This window comes from Ranitomeya variabilis, chromosome 3 (genome assembly GCF_051348905.1).
Source record: "Ranitomeya variabilis isolate aRanVar5 chromosome 3, aRanVar5.hap1, whole genome shotgun sequence".
NCBI classification, from domain to species: domain Eukaryota; kingdom Metazoa; phylum Chordata; class Amphibia; order Anura; family Dendrobatidae; genus Ranitomeya; species Ranitomeya variabilis.
Window position 1 is genome coordinate 1470075 of NC_135234.1, and position 19451 is coordinate 1489525.

Here is a 19451-nt window from a genome sequence, read left to right on the forward strand (position 1 = left end):
GTCCCTCCTTCCAATAGGCCTACACTGACAAAGGTACACCTGACAACAGACACATGGACCTGTAGGCATGGCCACGGAAGGTTACGTGTCCTTTGTGGCTCAATGGGTTAATGTATTGGATGCATGGTCCACACAGGGGACAGCCTGCTAAGTCTGTATGCAGTCCCTAATTCAAGTTGTCCTCAACTGAATAAAGCTGAGCTTCTACCTTCTGGCTCTCATTAAGTGTTTTTTAAAAAACAAAATGGTGGTTAGGGCCTACTAACGGCTTCTGCCCCTCCCTGGTGTTGCCCTCAACTTAATAAAGCTGAGCTTCTACCTTCCGGCTCTGATTAACTGCTGTTTTTAAACACATTGCTGGTTCCGGCCTACTAACGGTGTCTGCCCCTCCCTGGTGTTGCCCTCAACTGAATAAAGCTGAGCTTCTACCTTCCGGCTCTGATTAACTGCTGTTTTTAAACACATTGCTGGTTCCGGCCTACTAACGGTGTCTGCCCCTGCCTGGTGTTGCCCTCAACTGAATAAAGCTGAGCTTCAACCTTCTGGCTCTGATTAACTGCTGTTTTTAAACACATTGCTGGTTCCGGCCTACTAACGGTGTCTGCCCCTCCCTGGTGTTGCCCTCAACTGAATAAAGCTGAGCTTCTACCTTCCGGCTCTGATTAACTGCTGTTTTTAAACACATTGCTGGTTCCGGCCTACTAACGGTGTCTGCCCCTCCCTGGTGTTGCCCTCAACTGAATAAAGCTGAGCTTCAACCTTCTGGCTCTCATTAAGTGTTTTTTAAAAAACAAAATGGTGGTTAGGGCCTACTAACGGTGTCTGCCCCTCCCTGGTGTTGCCCTCAACTGAATAAAGCTGAGCTTCAACCTTCTGGCTCTCATTAAGTGTTTTTTAAAAAACAAAATGGTGGTTAGGGCCTACTAACGGCTTCTGCCCCTCCCTGGTGTTGCCCTCAACTGAATAAAGCTGAGCTTCTACCTTCCGGCTCTGATTAACTGCTGTTTTTAAACACATTGCTGGTTCCGGCCTACTAACGGCTTCTGCCCCTCCCTGGTGTTGCCCTCAACTGAATAAAGCTGAGCTTCTACCTTCCGGCTCTGATTAACTGCTGTTTTTAAACACATTGCTGGTTCCGGCCTACTAACGGTGTCTGCCCCTGCCTGGTGTTGCCCTCAACTGAATAAAGCTGAGCTTCAACCTTCTGGCTCTCATTAAGTGTTTTTTAAAAAACAAAATGGTGGTTAGGGCCTACTAACGGCTTCTGCCCCTCCCTGGTGTTGCCCTCAACTGAATAAAGCTGAGCTTCTACCTTCCGGCTCTGATTAACTGCTGTTTTTAAACACATTGCTGGTTCCGGCCTACTAACGGTGTCTGCCCCTGCCTGGTGTTGCCCTCAACTGAATAAAGCTGAGCTTCAACCTTCTGGCTCTCATTAAGTGTTTTTTAAAAAACAAAATGGTGGTTAGGGCCTACTAACGGCTTCTGCCCCTCCCTGGTGTTGCCCTCAACTGAATAAAGCTGAGCTTCTACCTTCCGGCTCTGATTAACTGCTGTTTTTAAACACATTGCTGGTTCCGGCCTACTAACGGTGTCTGCCCCTGCCTGGTGTTGCCCTCAACTGAATAAAGCTGAGCTTCAACCTTCTGGCTCTCATTAAGTGTTTTTTAAAAAACAAAATGGTGGTTAGGGCCTACTAACGGCTTCTGCCCCTCCCTGGTGTTGCCCTCAACTGAATAAAGCTGAGCTTCTACCTTCCGGCTCTGATTAACTGCTGTTTTTAAACACATTGCTGGTTCCGGCCTACTAACGGTGTCTGCCCCTGCCTGGTGTTGCCCTCAACTGAATAAAGCTGAGCTTCAACCTTCTGGCTCTCATTAAGTGTTTTTTAAAAAACAAAATGGTGGTTAGGGCCTACTAACGGCTTCTGCCCCTCCCTGGTGTTGCCCTCAACTGAATAAAGCTGAGCTTCTACCTTCCGGCTCTGATTAACTGCTGTTTTTAAACACATTGCTGGTTCCGGCCTACTAACGGTGTCTGCCCCTGCCTGGTGTTGCCCTCAACTGAATAAAGCTGAGCTTCAACCTTCTGGCTCTCATTAAGTGTTTTTTAAAAAACAAAATGGTGGTTAGGGCCTACTAACGGCTTCTGCCCCTCCCTGGTGTTGCCCTCAACTGAATAAAGCTGAGCTTCTACCTTCCGGCTCTGATTAACTGCTGTTTTTAAACACATTGCTGGTTCCGGCCTACTAACGGTGTCTGCCCCTGCCTGGTGTTGCCCTCAACTGAATAAAGCTGAGCTTCAACCTTCTGGCTCTCATTAAGTGTTTTTTAAAAAACAAAATGGTGGTTCCGGCCTACTAACGGTGTCTGCCCCTGCCTGGTGTTGCCCTCAACTGAATAAAGCTGAGCTTCAACCTTCTGGCTCTGATTAACTGCTGTTTTTAAACACATTGCTGGTTCCGGCCTACTAACGGTGTCTGCCCCTCCCTGGTGTTGCCCTCAACTGAATAAAGCTGAGCTTCAACCTTCTGGCTCTCATTAAGTGTTTTTTAAAAAACAAAATGGTGGTTAGGGCCTACTAACGGTGTCTGCCCCTCCCTGGTGTTGCCCTCAACTGAATAAAGCTGAGCTTCAACCTTCTGGCTCTCATTAAGTGTTTTTTAAAAAACAAAATGGTGGTTAGGGCCTACTAACGGTGTCTGCCCCTCCCTGGTGTTGTCCTCAACTGAACAAAGCTGAGCTTCCACATTCTGGCTTTCGGCCTATACTATCAGATATTAAACTGCATTTGGCCTACTAGTGTGGTTAGGCCCTTGAAACAGTGTCTGCTGCTCTTGGGTTTGCTACTCCACTGAACAAAGCAATGCCGCCTGTTTAGTCCTGTTACCAATTTTGATCTGCATTTAGCCTACTTTATTCTTTGGCCCTATATCTGTTTCCTCATCATCCTGCCCATTGCCCAGCCACTGCTAGATGAGTCTGCTGGTACATTGACCTAGACCACTACATTCCCCTTGTACTCTACACAGCCAGAATCTGACCCTGCTGAAAGTAAGGTTCCCCTTCCCGCATATTATACCACCTTACACAGGGACAAAGAGGAAGGTGCAGATGAAAGTGCAGGTTCCTTCATCAGGTGGGGGGGCATACTCGTTGGCGACGTCACTGGCACAGGGCCACTCAGAGTACGCAAAAGTGTCGCTGCTGGTGGGAGGCGCCCCCGCCATGCAAACACACCGCCGTACTTTGAGGGGCCCTGTGCCAGTGCCAATGCGAACGAGTGGGCCCCCCCTGCTTGCTCAGGATCACAGCACTTGCAACGTTGAAATACTTACCTCTCCCTGCTCCACCGCCATGACGTAGTCCATGTTTCCTGGGCCCACTAAAACCTTGAACCAGCCCTACCCCCACAACTTTTGCCAAATGACCCCCAATTTCCAGTGCCCAACTATTATTATAAAGTTAATTAAGATTGACAAGCTTCAGAAAACAAGAATGGATGTTTTTGGCAGTAAAATGTGCACTGTAGGTGTTTTCCTGGCCTCCACTCACTGCCGGCTATGCTTCCCCATTGACTTGCATTGGGTTTCGTGTTTCGGTCGATCCCCGACTTTTAGCGATAATCGGCCGACTTCACTCGACTCGACTCTGGACTAAATCGGGTTTCACAAAACCAGACTCGATCTTAAAAAAATGAAAGTCGCTCAACCCTAATCCTCACCCATCCCCTGCAGACTGTGAGCCCTCCAGGGCAGGGTCCTCTCTCCTAGTGTATCCTCACCCATCCCCTGCTGACTGCGAGCCCTCGCGGGCAGGGTCCTCTATCCTAGTGTATCCTCACCCATCCCCTGCAGACTGTGAGCCCTCGTGGGCAGGGTCCTCTCTCCTAGTGTATCCTCACCCATCCCCTGCAGACTGTGAGCCCTCGGGGGCAGGGTCCTCTCTCCTCCTGTACTTGTGTGTGCCTTGTTTTACTCATGTTTATTGTACTTGTCTATATTTGCCCTGTTAACATGTAAAGCACCATGGAATAAATGGCGCTATAAAAATGTATAATAATAATAATAATAACTGGTGCAGGACAATGTACGATGGCCAGAGCTTGTACTGGGCACGTTTTGCCTCCTTTGTATTGGTCCGTGTCGTTTTTGAGGTTGGACCAGGATGTGGCCTTCACTCCAGTTGAAGCTTCCCCTCTCTCCAAATAATTAACATTCTATATTGAATGACAGGGAGAGTGAACGGTTCCCATGACTCTGGGAAGATGGCTGATGCAGGAATTCTCTAGTGTGACACATGACCCCTGCTTTTATTGGAGGTCACCCCCTCAGGCATTATTTATCCTTTTGCTTTTTTTTTTAATTGAAGTACACGCAGGATCCCTGGAGCTGTGATCATGTGATTCATCACGTGATTGGTGCAGGTCATGTGACGGCTGATGCGTCGCTGCAGGAAGGTCCTGTCTGAGCCGCGCCACTACAATCTAGTGGAAGGTCCTGTAAGGTAACGGTGGTAGGTCGGTGTTTGGCCACATAGTAGCAGCAGGTGTGCCCTCAGGTAATGCTTCCTATGTATGCAACTAGTCTGACTAATTCACAGGCGAGACTTAAATCTACGTGATTGGTGTTGTCAGTGCCTCGCCATTTGTGAGTACCAGCAGGGTGGGCAGTGGACACTTGGCCTTGATTCTAAGAGTGCATATGACCTCGCCTGATGACCCAAGAGGAAAAAAATGCAAATAAATGTATATAATTTATACTATGTGATTTTCTGGATTTTATTTGTGATATTCTATCTCTCGATGTTAAAATTAACCTACCCTTAAAATTCTAGACTGTTCATCTCTGTCAGTGGGCAACTTACACCATCAGCAAGTTATCAAATACTTATTCTCCCACTGTATACTGACCGATTGGGCCTTGCAGGGTTAATGCTCCTGCCTTTACTTCATCCAGACCTGATGAGGATGATCTCCTTGGACGCCCTGGATGATGAGGGTCTCCTCGACTTCCCTGTGAGCTGCAGTTTTCTCATGCACTTCATCTACATCTTACGTGCACCATATGTGACCACCGTCGTTTTCAGGTCTCCATTATGCAGCATTGAGCAATGCCTCTTTTCCAGACCTATATGCGACCGCCGTTGTTTTCAGGGCTCTGAAAGTTTTGTTTTGCTGTGGAGGATTGAGGGACAGGTCGCTGTAGACATTAGTCCACCACTGTGGCTGCACTACGGTCATCTAAGCCTTAGGTAAGGGCGACATTTTCATCTACGTAAACCTGAACTTTTAATTAACTTCTCACCAAGATCCGTTACTTTGATTTTGTGAGATTGGGAAATATCCGATCACCTGGGACCTTGTTATCTTGTGCTCATTTCTGACCCGTCACAGTCGTCGCCATCGGACATGACGGTCTTCACATTCAGCACAGACGCCTCCTCTGCTCTATGGGGCGGACGGCCAGGTATTACTCTTTATATAGAATTGTACACTCTACAGAGTTATAGTTTAGTAGAAAATATGTTCCCGACGGATCATGTGCTTACAGTGTGTGTATAGTAGTGCAACAATGAACTATTGGATCAAACACTTGATGGGACCACTAAACGATCGGGAGAACATTAGCGAGCAACCCTGACAATTTTAAGAATGTAAATGTATTATGAATAATCTAATTTATCTAGTCAACTTATACTGTACACCCACAGTGTACCCCAACATCGATGGGACGAACTGGGAAACCGATTGACTTGGCTGTGTTTTTACTATATATCAGGTTGCTCACCGCCACCGCTCGTCAGAAGCACTTGTCTTTCCTCAGACTGCTCACCGCCACCGCTCGTCAGAAGCACTTGTACGCCGTCTCTCCTCAGAAGCACACGTACGCCGTCTCTCCTCAGACTGTTCACCGCCACCGCTCGTCAGAAGCACTCGTACGCCGTCTCTCCTCAGACTGCTCACCGCTAGTCAGAAGTACTTGTACGCCGTCTCTCCTCAGACTGCTCACCGCCACCGCTCGTCAGAAGCACTCGTACGCCGTCTCTCCTCAGACTGCTCACCGCTAGTCAGAAGTACTTGTACGCCGTCCCTCCTCAGACTGCTCACCGCCACCGCTCGTCAGAAGCACTTGTACGCCGTCTCTCCTCAGACTGCTCACCGCTAGTCAGAAGTACTTGTACGCCGTCCCTCCTCAGACTGCTCACCGCCACCGCTCGTCAGAAGCACTTGTACGCCGTCTCTCCTCAGACTGCTCACCGCTAGTCAGAAGTACTTGTACGCCGTCTCTCCTCAGACTGCTCACCGCCACCGCTCGTCAGAAGCACTTGTCTTTCCTCAGACTGCTCACCGCCACCGCTCGTCAGAAGCACTTGTACGCCGTCTCTCCTCAGAAGCACACGTACGCCGTCTCTCCTCAGACTGTTCACCGCCACCGCTCGTCAGAAGCACTCGTACGCCGTCTCTCCTCAGACTGCTCACCGCTAGTCAGAAGTACTTGTACGCCGTCTCTCCTCAGACTGCTCACCGCCACCGCTCGTCAGAAGCACTTGTACGCCGTCTCTCCTCAGACTGCTCACCGCTAGTCAGAAGTACTTGTACGCCGTCTCTCCTCAGACTGCTCACCGCCACCGCTCGTCAGAAGCACTTGTACGCCGTCTCTCCTCAGACTGCTCACCGCTAGTCAGAAGTACTTGTACGCCGTCTCTCCTCAGACTGCTCACCGCCACCGCTTGTCAGAAGCACTTGTCACTCCTCGTCAGAAGCACTTGTACGCCGTCTCTCCTCAGACTGCTCACCGCCACCGCTCGTCAGAAGCACTTGTACGCCGTCTCTCCTCAGAAGCACACGTACGCCGTCTCTCCTCAGACTGTTCACCGCCACCGCTCGTCAGAAGCACTTGTCACTCCTCGTCAGTAGCACTTGTACGCCGTCTCTCCTCAGACTGCTCACCGCCACCGCTAGTCAGAAGCACTTGTCACTCCTCGTCAGAAGCACGCGTATGCTGTCTCTCCTCAGACTGCTCACCGCCACCGCTAGTCAGAAGTACTTGTACGCCATTTCTTGTTCACTGATTTGTGTGTTTTAGGGCTCTTTCACACGTCCGCATCATTGCGATGTATGGTGACAGTTTTCACACGTACCGGAGACCCTTACACATATAGACCCATTCAAGTGAATGGGTATGTGCAAATGTCCGTGTGACCCACACGTAGACATGTCCGTTTTTTTACCTTCAGCACGGACCGCAAAATGTCCCGCACAAGGATGACACACTGGGATGTCATCAGTATGAGATGTCCCGGCGCCTGAGAAGGAGCGGTACAGTTAGCGCTGTTCCCCTGCACCGGGTGCTTAAGACTATTACCATCGTTCTCCCCTGCTCTGCCAGCGTGAGCGTGCAGGGAGAATGATGAGAGTTGTATTCAAGTGAGAACAATGACAGCAGGCAGCTGATGGGACTATTACTCCCATCAGCCTACAACTGCTGCCGCTAATAACAGTAACAGCAGAAGCATCTGATGAGAGGATTCATCATCTGCCCCTCCTGCGCTCTAATAATAAAAATGTCATGGGGTCCCCCCATTTTTGACAACCAGCCTTGCTAAAGCAGACAGGTGGGGGATGGTATTCTCAGGCTGGTAAGGGGCCATGGATATTGACCCCCTAACCTAAAAATAGCAGCCCGCAGCCGCCCAGAAAAGGTACATCTATTCGATGCGCAAATACTGGCGCTGTGCCCGGCTCTTCCCACTTGTCCTGTCGCGGTGGCAGGTGGGTTCATATTTGTGGGGTTGATGTCACCTTTGTATTGTCAGGTGACATCAAGCCCACGGATTAGTAATGGAGAGGCGTATATGAGACACCTATTTATTTACCATGTAACTATAGGATTAGTAATGAAGACATAGCCAGAATAAAGTCCTTTGTTTGAAATAAGACTAAACACAGTTTCACTTTCTTATTTAAAAATAACAAAACACAGTTATACTCACCCAACGCCTAATTCAACCGAAGCCCTCGTCTGCTGTAATAAAACTAAAATAAAACACAAAAATATCCCTCACCTCTCAGTCATTCTGTGCCACGCCGTAATCCACGCCTGGGGATTAAGTTTTAAACCTGCACGGTGCCAAGATGGGACCGTCCCGGCTGAGAACCACTGATAAAGGTGCTGCTGCGAGCGCAGCGTCCGTGACGTCATCGAGGTTACCTCCGGTCAGTGAGGCTGCGTTCCCAGCAGGAAGGAACTTCGGTGACCTCAGCAACATGGGAAAAAGCCAGTGATGAGGTCACCGCAGTTCAAGCTCAGTGACTTCTCAGCAGATCACCATGAGAATTTTTCTGATGCATGAGATCTGTTATGAGGATTAGGGCATTACCTTTTTTTTTTTTTAACCAGCGTTATTCATACAAAACACAATTCTCACTTTGACCATTATTGGTTATCAAATCCATCCTGTGTACAGAGAGACAGCAGAAATACCCATAAACCTTCAGAACGGAGCGCTGAACAGAACAGCATGATACCACAAATGCCACCAGAGAAACACGACACCGGAGCACCATTGATGCAACGTCATTTATTGGTTCAGAGCTTCTTCCATAAAATACAAAGCAATCGTTATGTAACATGACATTAAAGTTGACCTTCATGCAGTAAAGTTTCCTCCTTCGTTATGCGAGACACCGGACAGCACGGGATTCTCTCACTTCTTCCATCTAAGAAGCGCTGAAATGTCGGGTCCTTTCACTTGGGTCCCTGTCACTGGATTCACTGACTCGCCGTTCCCGCTCACGCGTCACAAAGTTTAGGAGATCAATAGCAGTGACCACCCCAAAAACCATCTGCTTCTTACTGGAGGAGCCATCGTTGTGATCTGCTGAGAGACAGCCCAAACTTAGGAAGGTAGAGCCGATTCTTACAGGCTGGCGTGGTGTAGGCCAGTGTTAGTGATGGATGCATGCACACTTCATGAATTACACCTACACAAGACTGGAGTAACATTGCTGGCATAAGGGACCCTTCTCATGAACTTGTTGGGCAGGCTTTCCCCAAGTCTGTCACATCATTGCAGACTTTGTAGGAGCAGTCCAAAATAGTCATGAAGATGTCAAAAGTCTTTTTCAGCAAGTTTTTGTTGTAGGATAAGAATATAAAGCAAAATATATATATAAGGTAAGAGAGAAAAGAGGCAGGAACTATGCAGCAACTTACACTGAATTTGCTCATGAACTACAAGAGCGAAGTGATCCGTCTCCAGGATGCGGGAAAGTTTCCCCAGATTGTCCATGAGGTGCACCTAGAACGGGGAGATGGTCATGGATACATACGTCTACTACCGAGTGGGCAGACATGAAAGACGCCAATCTGTCAGGTCTCCAATTACTGATACAAGTGACCCCACAAGCTCCCGCTGTACCTGAGTAAATTGCTTGTAAATTACTTTGGCAACAGGATCTGAGGATTTCACCTTCCCAGCCAACACCGATGACAGCATATTCCCAAGGGTCACCATGCCAAGCACTAACCTGTAAGATATAACACAGGCCTGAATGGTTAGAAGAGACATCGCCACCATGGACAGTGGTATAAATGACAACAGCAATGCACGGTCATCTAGAGGAGAGGAAGGAGACTCTGGGAGAACAAAAAAATAACTTATAGTAGTCATAAACCGCAGTACAACCCGAGCTGGATTTATGAGCGCACGCTGTGCCGCGACTCACCCGGACTCAGACACAATGGGAACTTGGTCAAAACCTTTTTCTCGGAGAAGCTGGATTGTCTGGTTGCAGCTGACTGTTGGGAGGACGGTCAGGGGAGCAGAAAGAGATAATGACGAAACCTTGACGTTCCACCACCTGAGGGTGACAAACGATGGAATATAGGTGCGGGAAGTGACAATCGGGTGCATGGCAGCATCGTGCGATACACAACAAATGTGATACTAGCTCAACCATGAAGGCTACAATGCACATTGGTGGCTTTATCAATGGGAGCAGAAACTTCATACTGGACGACGACATGATAAAATCTACTCAAACATGTCCAATAAGTTGGGAGCCAACAAACAGCTGCAGAAAATGACGAGCATGGGGCATAAATTTTTTTTTTTGACCAATTATATGGTGCCCAGTCCGTGGAGGAGAGTCTCCTCTCCTCCACCCTGGGTACCAACCGCACATAATCTGCTTACTTCCCGCATGGTGTGCACAGCCCCGTGCGGGAAGTAAGCAGATTAATGCACTCCTAGGTGTGCGGAATCCCCGCAATTCCGCATTTTTAATGAACATGTTGCTTTTTTTTCCGCGATGCGATTTTTTCGCGGAAAAAAATCGCAACATTTGCACAAAAAATGCGGAATACACTGTAAATAATAGGAGGCATAGGTTAGCGTTTTTTTCGCGTTTTTATCACGTTTTTATAGCGAAAAAACGCGAAAAAAACGCGAAAAATACTGAACGTGTGCACATGACCTTAGAGTCCACAGACGGTTAACTCAGAGATCAGACCAAAATATCCTGGAGGGGAACCCTAAAAGGAAAAGATGGCGCCTACTCTTACCAGGGTTTACTGCCCTCCAGTTCCTCCACCTTTAGGAACTGTTTCTGAGTCATCCATTTATCACTAAGGAACTTGGACCTGACAACAAATAAAATGTGTTAGTGATTCTCCCATCTGCCCCAGTAGATGTCGTGCAATGCCCGGTGGCATCATGGACTCAGAACCTTACATGTAATTCCGCACAGAGTCCGGCAGGATCACCACACATCTCTGTCCTTCTTCCAGCTCTTGTGCAGCATTCACAGCAACACTCATGGCACTGCCAGAACTGCCGCCTGCCAGAGAGAAAGTCATCATCATCACTCATTAGCAGAGGACGACCAACAGGATCATTCGCCAACAGTGTGACCCACATCATCATGGCACTACTGTCCAGCACTAACTCACCACACAGCAGTCCTTCCTCCTTGATCAGTGCTCGGGCCATAGAGAAAGACTCTTCATCGTTTGACTTGTACCATTTATCAACCACCTGCCAGATACAGAAGCAGGAATGTCGGGACAAACAAGATCACGCTGTCCTGCCCAGAGATCTCCAACTATCCCTCCACATCTGCAGACCACTACGATCACCGATACTCCAGCTCCTCCTCCACAGTGCAGATCACTACGATCACCGATACTCCAGCTCCTCCTCCACAGTGCAGATCACTACGATCACCGATACTCCAGCTCCTCCTCCACAGTGCAGATCACTACGATCACCGATACTCCTCCACAGTGCAGATCACTGATACTCCAGCTCCTCCTACACAGTGCAGATCACTACGATCACCGATACTCCAGCTCCTCCTACACAGTGCAGATCACTACGATCACCGATACTCCAGCTCCTCCTACACAGTGCAGATCACTACGATCACCGATGCCCCAGCTCCTCCTCCACAGTGCAGATCACCGATACTCCAGCTACTCCTACACAGTGCAGATCACTACGATCATCTATACTCCTCCACAGTGCAGATCACTACGATCATCTATACTCCTCCACAGTGCAGATCACTACGATCATCTATACTCCTCCACAGTGCAGATCACTACGATCACCGATACCCAAGCTCCTCCTCCAGTGCAGATCACTACGATCACCGATACTCCTCCACAGTGCAGATCACTACGATCACCGATACCCCAGCTCCTCCTCCACAGTGCAGATCACTACGATCACCGATACTCCAGCTACTCCTCCACAGTGCAGATCACTACGATCACCTATACTCCTCCACAGTGCAGATCACTACGATCACCGATACCCCAGCTCCTCCTCCACAGTGCAGATCACTACGATCACCAATACCCCAGCTCCTCCTCCACAGTGCAGATCACTACGATCACCGATACTCCAGCTCCTCCTCCACAGTGCAGATCACTACGATCACCGATACTCCAGCTCCTCCTCCACAGTGCAGATCACTACAATCACCTATACTCCTCCACAGTGCAGATCACTACGATCACCGATAACCCAGCTCCTCCTCCACAGTGCAGATCACTACGATCACCGATACTCCTACACAGTGCAGATCACTACAATCACCGATACTCCAGCTCCTCCTACACAGTGCAGATCACTACGATCACCGATACTCCAGCTCCTCCTCCACAGTGCAGATCACTACGATCACCGATACTCCAGCTCCTCCTACACAGTGCACATCACTACGATCACTGATGCCCCAGCTCCTCCTCCACAGTGCAGATCACCGATACTCCAGCTCCTCCTCCACAGTGCAGATCACTACGATCACCGATACCCCAGCTCCTCCTCCACAGTGCAGATCACTACGATCACCGATACTCCAGCTCCTCCTACACAGTGCAGATCACTACGATCACGGATACTCCAGCTCCTCCTCCACAGTGCAGATCACTACGATCACCGATACTCCAGCTCCTCCTACACAGTGCAGATCACTACGATCACCGATGCCCCAGCTCCTCCTCCACAGTGCAGATCACCGATACTCCAGCTACTCCTACACAGTGCAGATCACTACGATCATCTATACTCCTCCACAGTGCAGATCACTACGATCACCGATACCCAAGCTCCTCCTCCAGTGCAGATCACTACGATCACCGATACTCCAGCTACTCCTCCACAGTGCAGATCACTACGATCACCTATACTCCTCCACAGTGCAGATCACTACGATCACCGATACCCCAGCTCCTCCTCCACAGTGCAGATCACTACGATCACCGATACCCCAGCTCCTCCTCCACAGTGCAGATCACTACGATCACCGATACTCCAGCTCCTCCTACACAGTGCAGATCACTACGATCACCGATACTCCAGCTCCTCCTCCACAGTGCAGATCACTACAATCACCTATACTCCTCCACAGTGCAGATCACTACGATCACCGATACTCCTACACAGTGCAGATCACTACGATCACCGATACTCCTACACAGTGCAGATCACTACGATCACCGATACTCCTACACAGTGCAGATCACTACGATCACCGATACTCCTCCACAGTGCAGATCACTACGATCACCGATACTCCTCCACAGTGCAGATCACTACGATCACCGATACTCCTACACAGTGCAGATCACTACGATCACCGATAACCCAGCTCCTCCTCCACAGTGCAGATCACTACGATCACCGATACTCCTCCACAGTGCAGATCACTACGATCACCGATACTCCTCCACAGTGCAGATCACTACGATCACCGATACTCCTCCACAGTGCAGATCACTACGATCACCGATACTCCTACACAGTGCAGATCACTACGATCACCGATACTCCTACACAGTGCAGATCACTACGATCACCGATACTCCTCCACAGTGCAGATCACTACGATCACCGATACTCCTCCACAGTGCAGATCACTACGATCACCGATACTCCTACACAGTGCAGATCACTACGATCACCGATAACCCAGCTCCTCCTCCACAGTGCAGATCACTACGATCACCGATACTCCTCCACAGTGCAGATCACTACGATCACCGATACTCCTCCACAGTGCAGATCACTACGATCACCGATACTCCTCCACAGTGCAGATCACTACGATCACCGATACTCCTCCACAGTGCAGATCACTACGATCACCGATACTCCTACACAGTGCAGATCACTACGATCACCGATACTCCTCCACAGTGCAGATCACTACGATCACCGATACTCCTCCACAGTGCAGATCACTACGATCACCGATACTCCTCCACAGTGCAGATCACTACGATCACCGATACTCCTCCACAGTGCAGATCACTACGATCACCGATACTCCTCCACAGTGCAGATCACTACGATCACCGATACTCCTCCACAGTGCAGATCACTACGATCACCGATACTCCTACACAGTGCAGATCACTACGATCACCGATACTCCTCCACAGTGCAGATCACTACGATCACCGATAACCCAGCTCCTCCTCCACAGTGCAGATCACTACGATCACCGATACTCCTCCACAGTGCAGATCACTACGATCACCGATACTCCTCCACAGTGCAGATCACTACGATCACCGATACTCCTCCACAGTGCAGATCACTACGATCACCGATAACCCAGCTCCTCCACAGTGCAGATCACTACGATCACCGATACTCCTACACAGTGCAGATCACTACGATCACCGATACTCCTACACAGTGCAGATCACTACGATCACCGATACTCCTACACAGTGCAGATCACTACGATCACCGATACTCCTCCACAGTGCAGATCACTACGATCACCGATACTCCTCCACAGTGCAGATCACTACGATCACCGATACTCCTACACAGTGCAGATCACTACGATCACCGATACTCCTCCACAGTGCAGATCACTACGATCACCGATACTCCTACACAGTGCAGATCACTACGATCACCGATAACCCAGCTCCTCCTCCACAGTGCAGATCACTACGATCACCGATACTCCTCCACAGTGCAGATCACTACGATCACCGATACTCCTCCACAGTGCAGATCACTACGATCACCGATACTCCTCCACAGTGCAGATCACTACGATCACCGATACTCCTCCACAGTGCAGATCACTACGATCACCGATACTCCTACACAGTGCAGATCACTACGATCACCGATACTCCTACACAGTGCAGATCACTACGATCACCGATACTCCTCCACAGTGCAGATCACTACGATCACCGATACTCCTCCACAGTGCAGATCACTACGATCACCGATACTCCTCCACAGTGCAGATCACTACGATCACCGATACTCCTCCACAGTGCAGATCACTACGATCACCGATACTCCTCCACAGTGCAGATCACTACGATCACCGATACTCCTCCACAGTGCAGATCACTACGATCACCGATACTCCTCCACAGTGCAGATCACTACGATCACCGATACTCCTCCACAGTGCAGATCACTACGATCACCGATACTCCTCCACAGTGCAGATCACTACGATCACCGATACTCCTACACAGTGCAGATCACTACGATCACCGATACTCCTACACAGTGCAGATCACTACGATCACCGATACTCCTACACAGTGCAGATCACTACGATCACCGATACTCCTCCACAGTGCAGATCACTACGATCACCGATACTCCTACACAGTGCAGATCACTACGATCACCGATAACCCAGCTCCTCCTCCACAGTGCAGATCACTACGATCACCGATACTCCTCCACAGTGCAGATCACTACGATCACCGATACTCCTCCACAGTGCAGATCACTACGATCACCGATACTCCTCCACAGTGCAGATCACTACGATCACCGATACTCCTCCACAGTGCAGATCACTACGATCACCGATACTCCTACACAGTGCAGATCACTACGATCACCGATACTCCTACACAGTGCAGATCACTACGATCACCGATACTCCTCCACAGTGCAGATCACTACGATCACCGATACTCCTCCACAGTGCAGATCACTACGATCACCGATACTCCTACACAGTGCAGATCACTACGATCACCGATACTCCTCCACAGTGCAGATCACTACGATCACCGATACTCCTCCACAGTGCAGATCACTACGATCACCGATACTCCTACACAGTGCAGATCACTACGATCACCGATACTCCTACACAGTGCAGATCACTACGATCACCGATACTCCTACACAGTGCAGATCACTACGATCACCGATACTCCTCCACAGTGCAGATCACTACGATCACCGATACTCCTACACAGTGCAGATCACTACGATCACCGATAACCCAGCTCCTCCTCCACAGTGCAGATCACTACGATCACCGATACTCCTCCACAGTGCAGATCACTACGATCACCGATACTCCTCCACAGTGCAGATCACTACGATCACCGATACTCCTCCACAGTGCAGATCACTACGATCACCGATACTCCTCCACAGTGCAGATCACTACGATCACCGATACTCCTACACAGTGCAGATCACTACGATCACCGATACTCCTACACAGTGCAGATCACTACGATCACCGATACTCCTACACAGTGCAGATCACTACGATCACCGATACTCCTCCACAGTGCAGATCACTACGATCACCGATACTCCTACACAGTGCAGATCACTACGATCACCGATACTCCTCCACAGTGCAGATCACTACGATCACCGATACTCCTACACAGTGCAGATCACTACGATCACCGATAACCCAGCTCCTCCTCCACAGTGCAGATCACTACGATCACCGATACTCCTCCACAGTGCAGATCACTACGATCACCGATACTCCTCCACAGTGCAGATCACTACGATCACCGATACTCCTCCACAGTGCAGATCACTACGATCACCGATACTCCTACACAGTGCAGATCACTACGATCACCGATACTCCTACACAGTGCAGATCACTACGATCACCGATACTCCAGCTACTCCTCCACAGTGCAGATCACTACGATCACCGATACTCCAGCTCCTCCTCCACAGTGCAGATCACTACGATCACCAGCTGTACAGTGGCTTCTTCTCTGCTGCAGATTACTATGACCAATAACTCAACGGCTACTGGTTCATTAATCTACTTTCTCTCATCAACAAGATATGTATGATTTCCTACCGTTCGGTCCAGCACAGTGGGAATGAAGTCATATCCGATCCCTTCCACCTCGTATCCCGTCTTTTCAGTTTGGTTCAGCTCCTCAGGCTCAGCTAGAATTGAACCTTCTGGATCCACCCCGACCACCTGGCAAGACACCACTTTTATTCAAGCCTCCTGTATAGGTCCCATAACAACTTTACAAGTCATGTAAAGAGAAGTACTAACAACGAGGTAGTGGGGACCATATGGGAATCGGCTCACCACCATGTATGAGCATTTCTCATCTGGAGCAGCATCGGGTGTTACTCCACCTTCTAGATCTGATCGGGGGAGGGGGGGCACAACCTTTTTCAGTCTGAGGGCCTCAGTAAAACTTTGGTTGCTTTGCGTCGTACATATCAGATGAGCGCAGCACACGTGACATTCATCCTCCTCACCTTGCAGTTTGGACACTTTTCCTTCAGTTTTCGTGCAAGCCCAGTAATTGTCCCTCCAGTTCCAGCGCCAACCACCACCATCTCCACTCGTCCTGCGTAGAAACAGGGATCAAAAAGGATTATCCCACCTGTATCACTGGCTCAGAAGCGGCCTGATCATCAGAATATGAGATCTACATGTTCTACACCGCATTGTCTGCAGAGATCCCTCACTGTCTGTCAGAGCCTGTCGTTTTAGGCCGATCACCCCACAAGCCAGAGAACGGATCTCTAGACAGAGGGTGGACTTTCTAGGTCTCATACTGAGCCCAGCCTTTACATAGCAGAATAACTGTAGCCATCACTCTTGGTGCAGGTGTGAAGGGTTAAACTAAGAAAAATAAAAGCAGGCTTCATTTTGTGCTTTTCGACTCCATCTTGCTGTTTTGAGATAAATTCTGTTACTAGGTAAAAGTTCATAGTTGTTATGAGACCTTGATTGTTCTAGTTTGAACAAGAGCATGAGACTGAAGGTTATTGTTCTACGAGACCTTGACGTACAGGCTGTTCCTGCATTCTTATAGGTTAAGAACTGTGAGCGTGTTCTTATGTTGATTGGTTCAAGTATAACTTGATAAGATTAAGAAAAGTGCGACACAATAAACAGGGGGTCAGAGATCTGCTCGATCCTCCCAAACAGAGACACACGTCTCCGTCTGGTCATTTTCAGTTGCCGGCAACGCTCTGTGGATGAATTTGAAAATCACTGAGTCAACAGTGAAGGGTCACTCCAGATCCTCCCTCAACACAGGTAAACTACACTGTATACCGCCACCCCATGTCCCACTTACCATCACACTGCTGGATAATTTCCTCTGCGGTACTATCATAGTGAGCAAGAGGATTGCTGGCGTTCCGGTACTAGAGGACAAAGAGAGGAGCATAAGCTATAATGGTCCAGGTACCACACAACGACAGCCATAAGAGGCCTCATACTCCACCCAATGGTAAGGCAGATCTTCAGTGCCCAGCAGAGTAGGGCCTGCTCATCTATCCGGACTAGTGCTGAGCCTAGCTCTGCCCGCCATCCTGTACAGCCAGAAGCCAACATGTCTGTCCAAATACCTGATCCAGGATGTGAGAATTGGGGATCTCATTCTTAAGCCTCCAAGCAACCCCAACGTGTGACTCCGGGGAATCAAAACGGGCGCTGGTGGGAGTGCGGACAATCTCTGCTCCCAGAGCACGGAGAACGTCTACCTGCGAAGAAAAGATCACAGCCATGTAAAAAAGCCACAAAGCTTGGAGCAGCACGTGCCGCCCCATGTACCACACCCAGAGAGCCTTCATACAGCGTGGAGCAGCACGTGCCGCTCCATGTACCACACCCAGAGAGCCTTCATACAGCATGGAGCAGCACGTGCCGCCCCATGTACCACACCCAGAGAGCCTTCATACAGCATGGAGCAGCGCGTGCAGCTCCATGTACCACACCCAGAGAGCCTTCATACAGCATGGAGCAGCACGTGCCGCCCCATGTACCACACCCAGAGAGCCTTCATACAGCGTGGAGCAGTGCGTGCCGCCCCAAGTACCACACCCAGAGAGCCAACATACAGCGTGGAGCAGTGCGTGCCGCTCCATGTACCACACCCAGAGAGCCTTCATACAGCATGGAGCAGCACGTGCCGCTCCATGTACCACACCCAGAGAGCCTTCATACAGCATGGAGCAGCACGTGCCGCCCCATGTACCACACCCAGAGAGCCTTCATACAGCATGGAGCAGCACGTGCCGCCCCATGTACCACACCCAGAGAGCCTTCATACAGCATGGAGCAGCACGTGCCGCCCCATGTACCACACCCAGAGAGCCTTCATACAGCATGGAGCAGCACGTGCCGCCCCATGTACCACACCCAGAGAGCCAACATACAGCGTGGAGCAGTGCGTGCCGCTCCATGTACCACACCCAGAGAGCAAACATACAGCGTGGAGCAGTGCGTGCCGCTCCATGTACCACACCCAGAGAGCCTTCATACAGCATGGAGCAGCAGGTGCCGCCCCATGTACCACACCCAGAGAGCCTTCATACAGCATGGAGCAGCACGTGCCGCCCCATGTACCACAACCAGAGAGCCTTCATACAGCATGGAGCAGCGCGTGCCGCCCCATGTACCACGCCCAGAGAGCCAACATACAGCATGGAGCAGCGCGTGCCGCCCCATGTACCACACCCAGAGAGCCTTCATACAGCATGGAGCAGCACGTGCCGCCCCATGTACCACAACCAGAGAGCCTTCATACAGCATGGAGCAGCACGTGCCGCCCCATGTATCACACCCAGAGAGCCATCGTACAGCGTGGAGCAGCAAGTGCCGCCCCATGTACCACACCCAGAAAGCCATCATACAGCATG

At 49.9% G+C, this 19451-nt stretch overlaps 1 protein-coding gene across 4 annotated transcripts in view; it reads right to left on the minus strand.

Moving 5' to 3' along the window:
- Positions 1-8562: 8562 nt before the first annotated feature.
- CBS (cystathionine beta-synthase) overlaps positions 8563-19451 on the minus strand; it is a 66008-nt gene continuing 55119 nt past the window's right edge. For 2 of the 4 annotated variants that reach the window (XM_077293535.1, XM_077293534.1), the window contains exons 6-16: positions 18159-18293; positions 17885-17954; positions 17055-17146; positions 16636-16761; positions 10955-11039; positions 10737-10842; positions 10568-10645; positions 9730-9864; positions 9423-9531; positions 9218-9302; positions 8563-8879 (exon numbers count right to left, since the gene is read on the minus strand). In XM_077293535.1, the coding sequence (XP_077149650.1) occupies positions 8722-8879; positions 9218-9302; positions 9423-9531; positions 9730-9864; positions 10568-10645; positions 10737-10842; positions 10955-11039; positions 16636-16761; positions 17055-17146; positions 17885-17954; positions 18159-18293 (1179 nt within the window). In that variant the 3' untranslated portion in view covers positions 8563-8721. Of the gene's footprint in view, positions 8883-9217; positions 9303-9422; positions 9532-9729; positions 9865-10567; positions 10646-10736; positions 10843-10954; positions 11040-16635; positions 16762-17054; positions 17147-17884; positions 17955-18158; positions 18294-19451 lie in introns of all 4 variants that reach the window. The other 2 variants (XM_077293533.1, XM_077293532.1) reach the window with 1 other exon arrangement.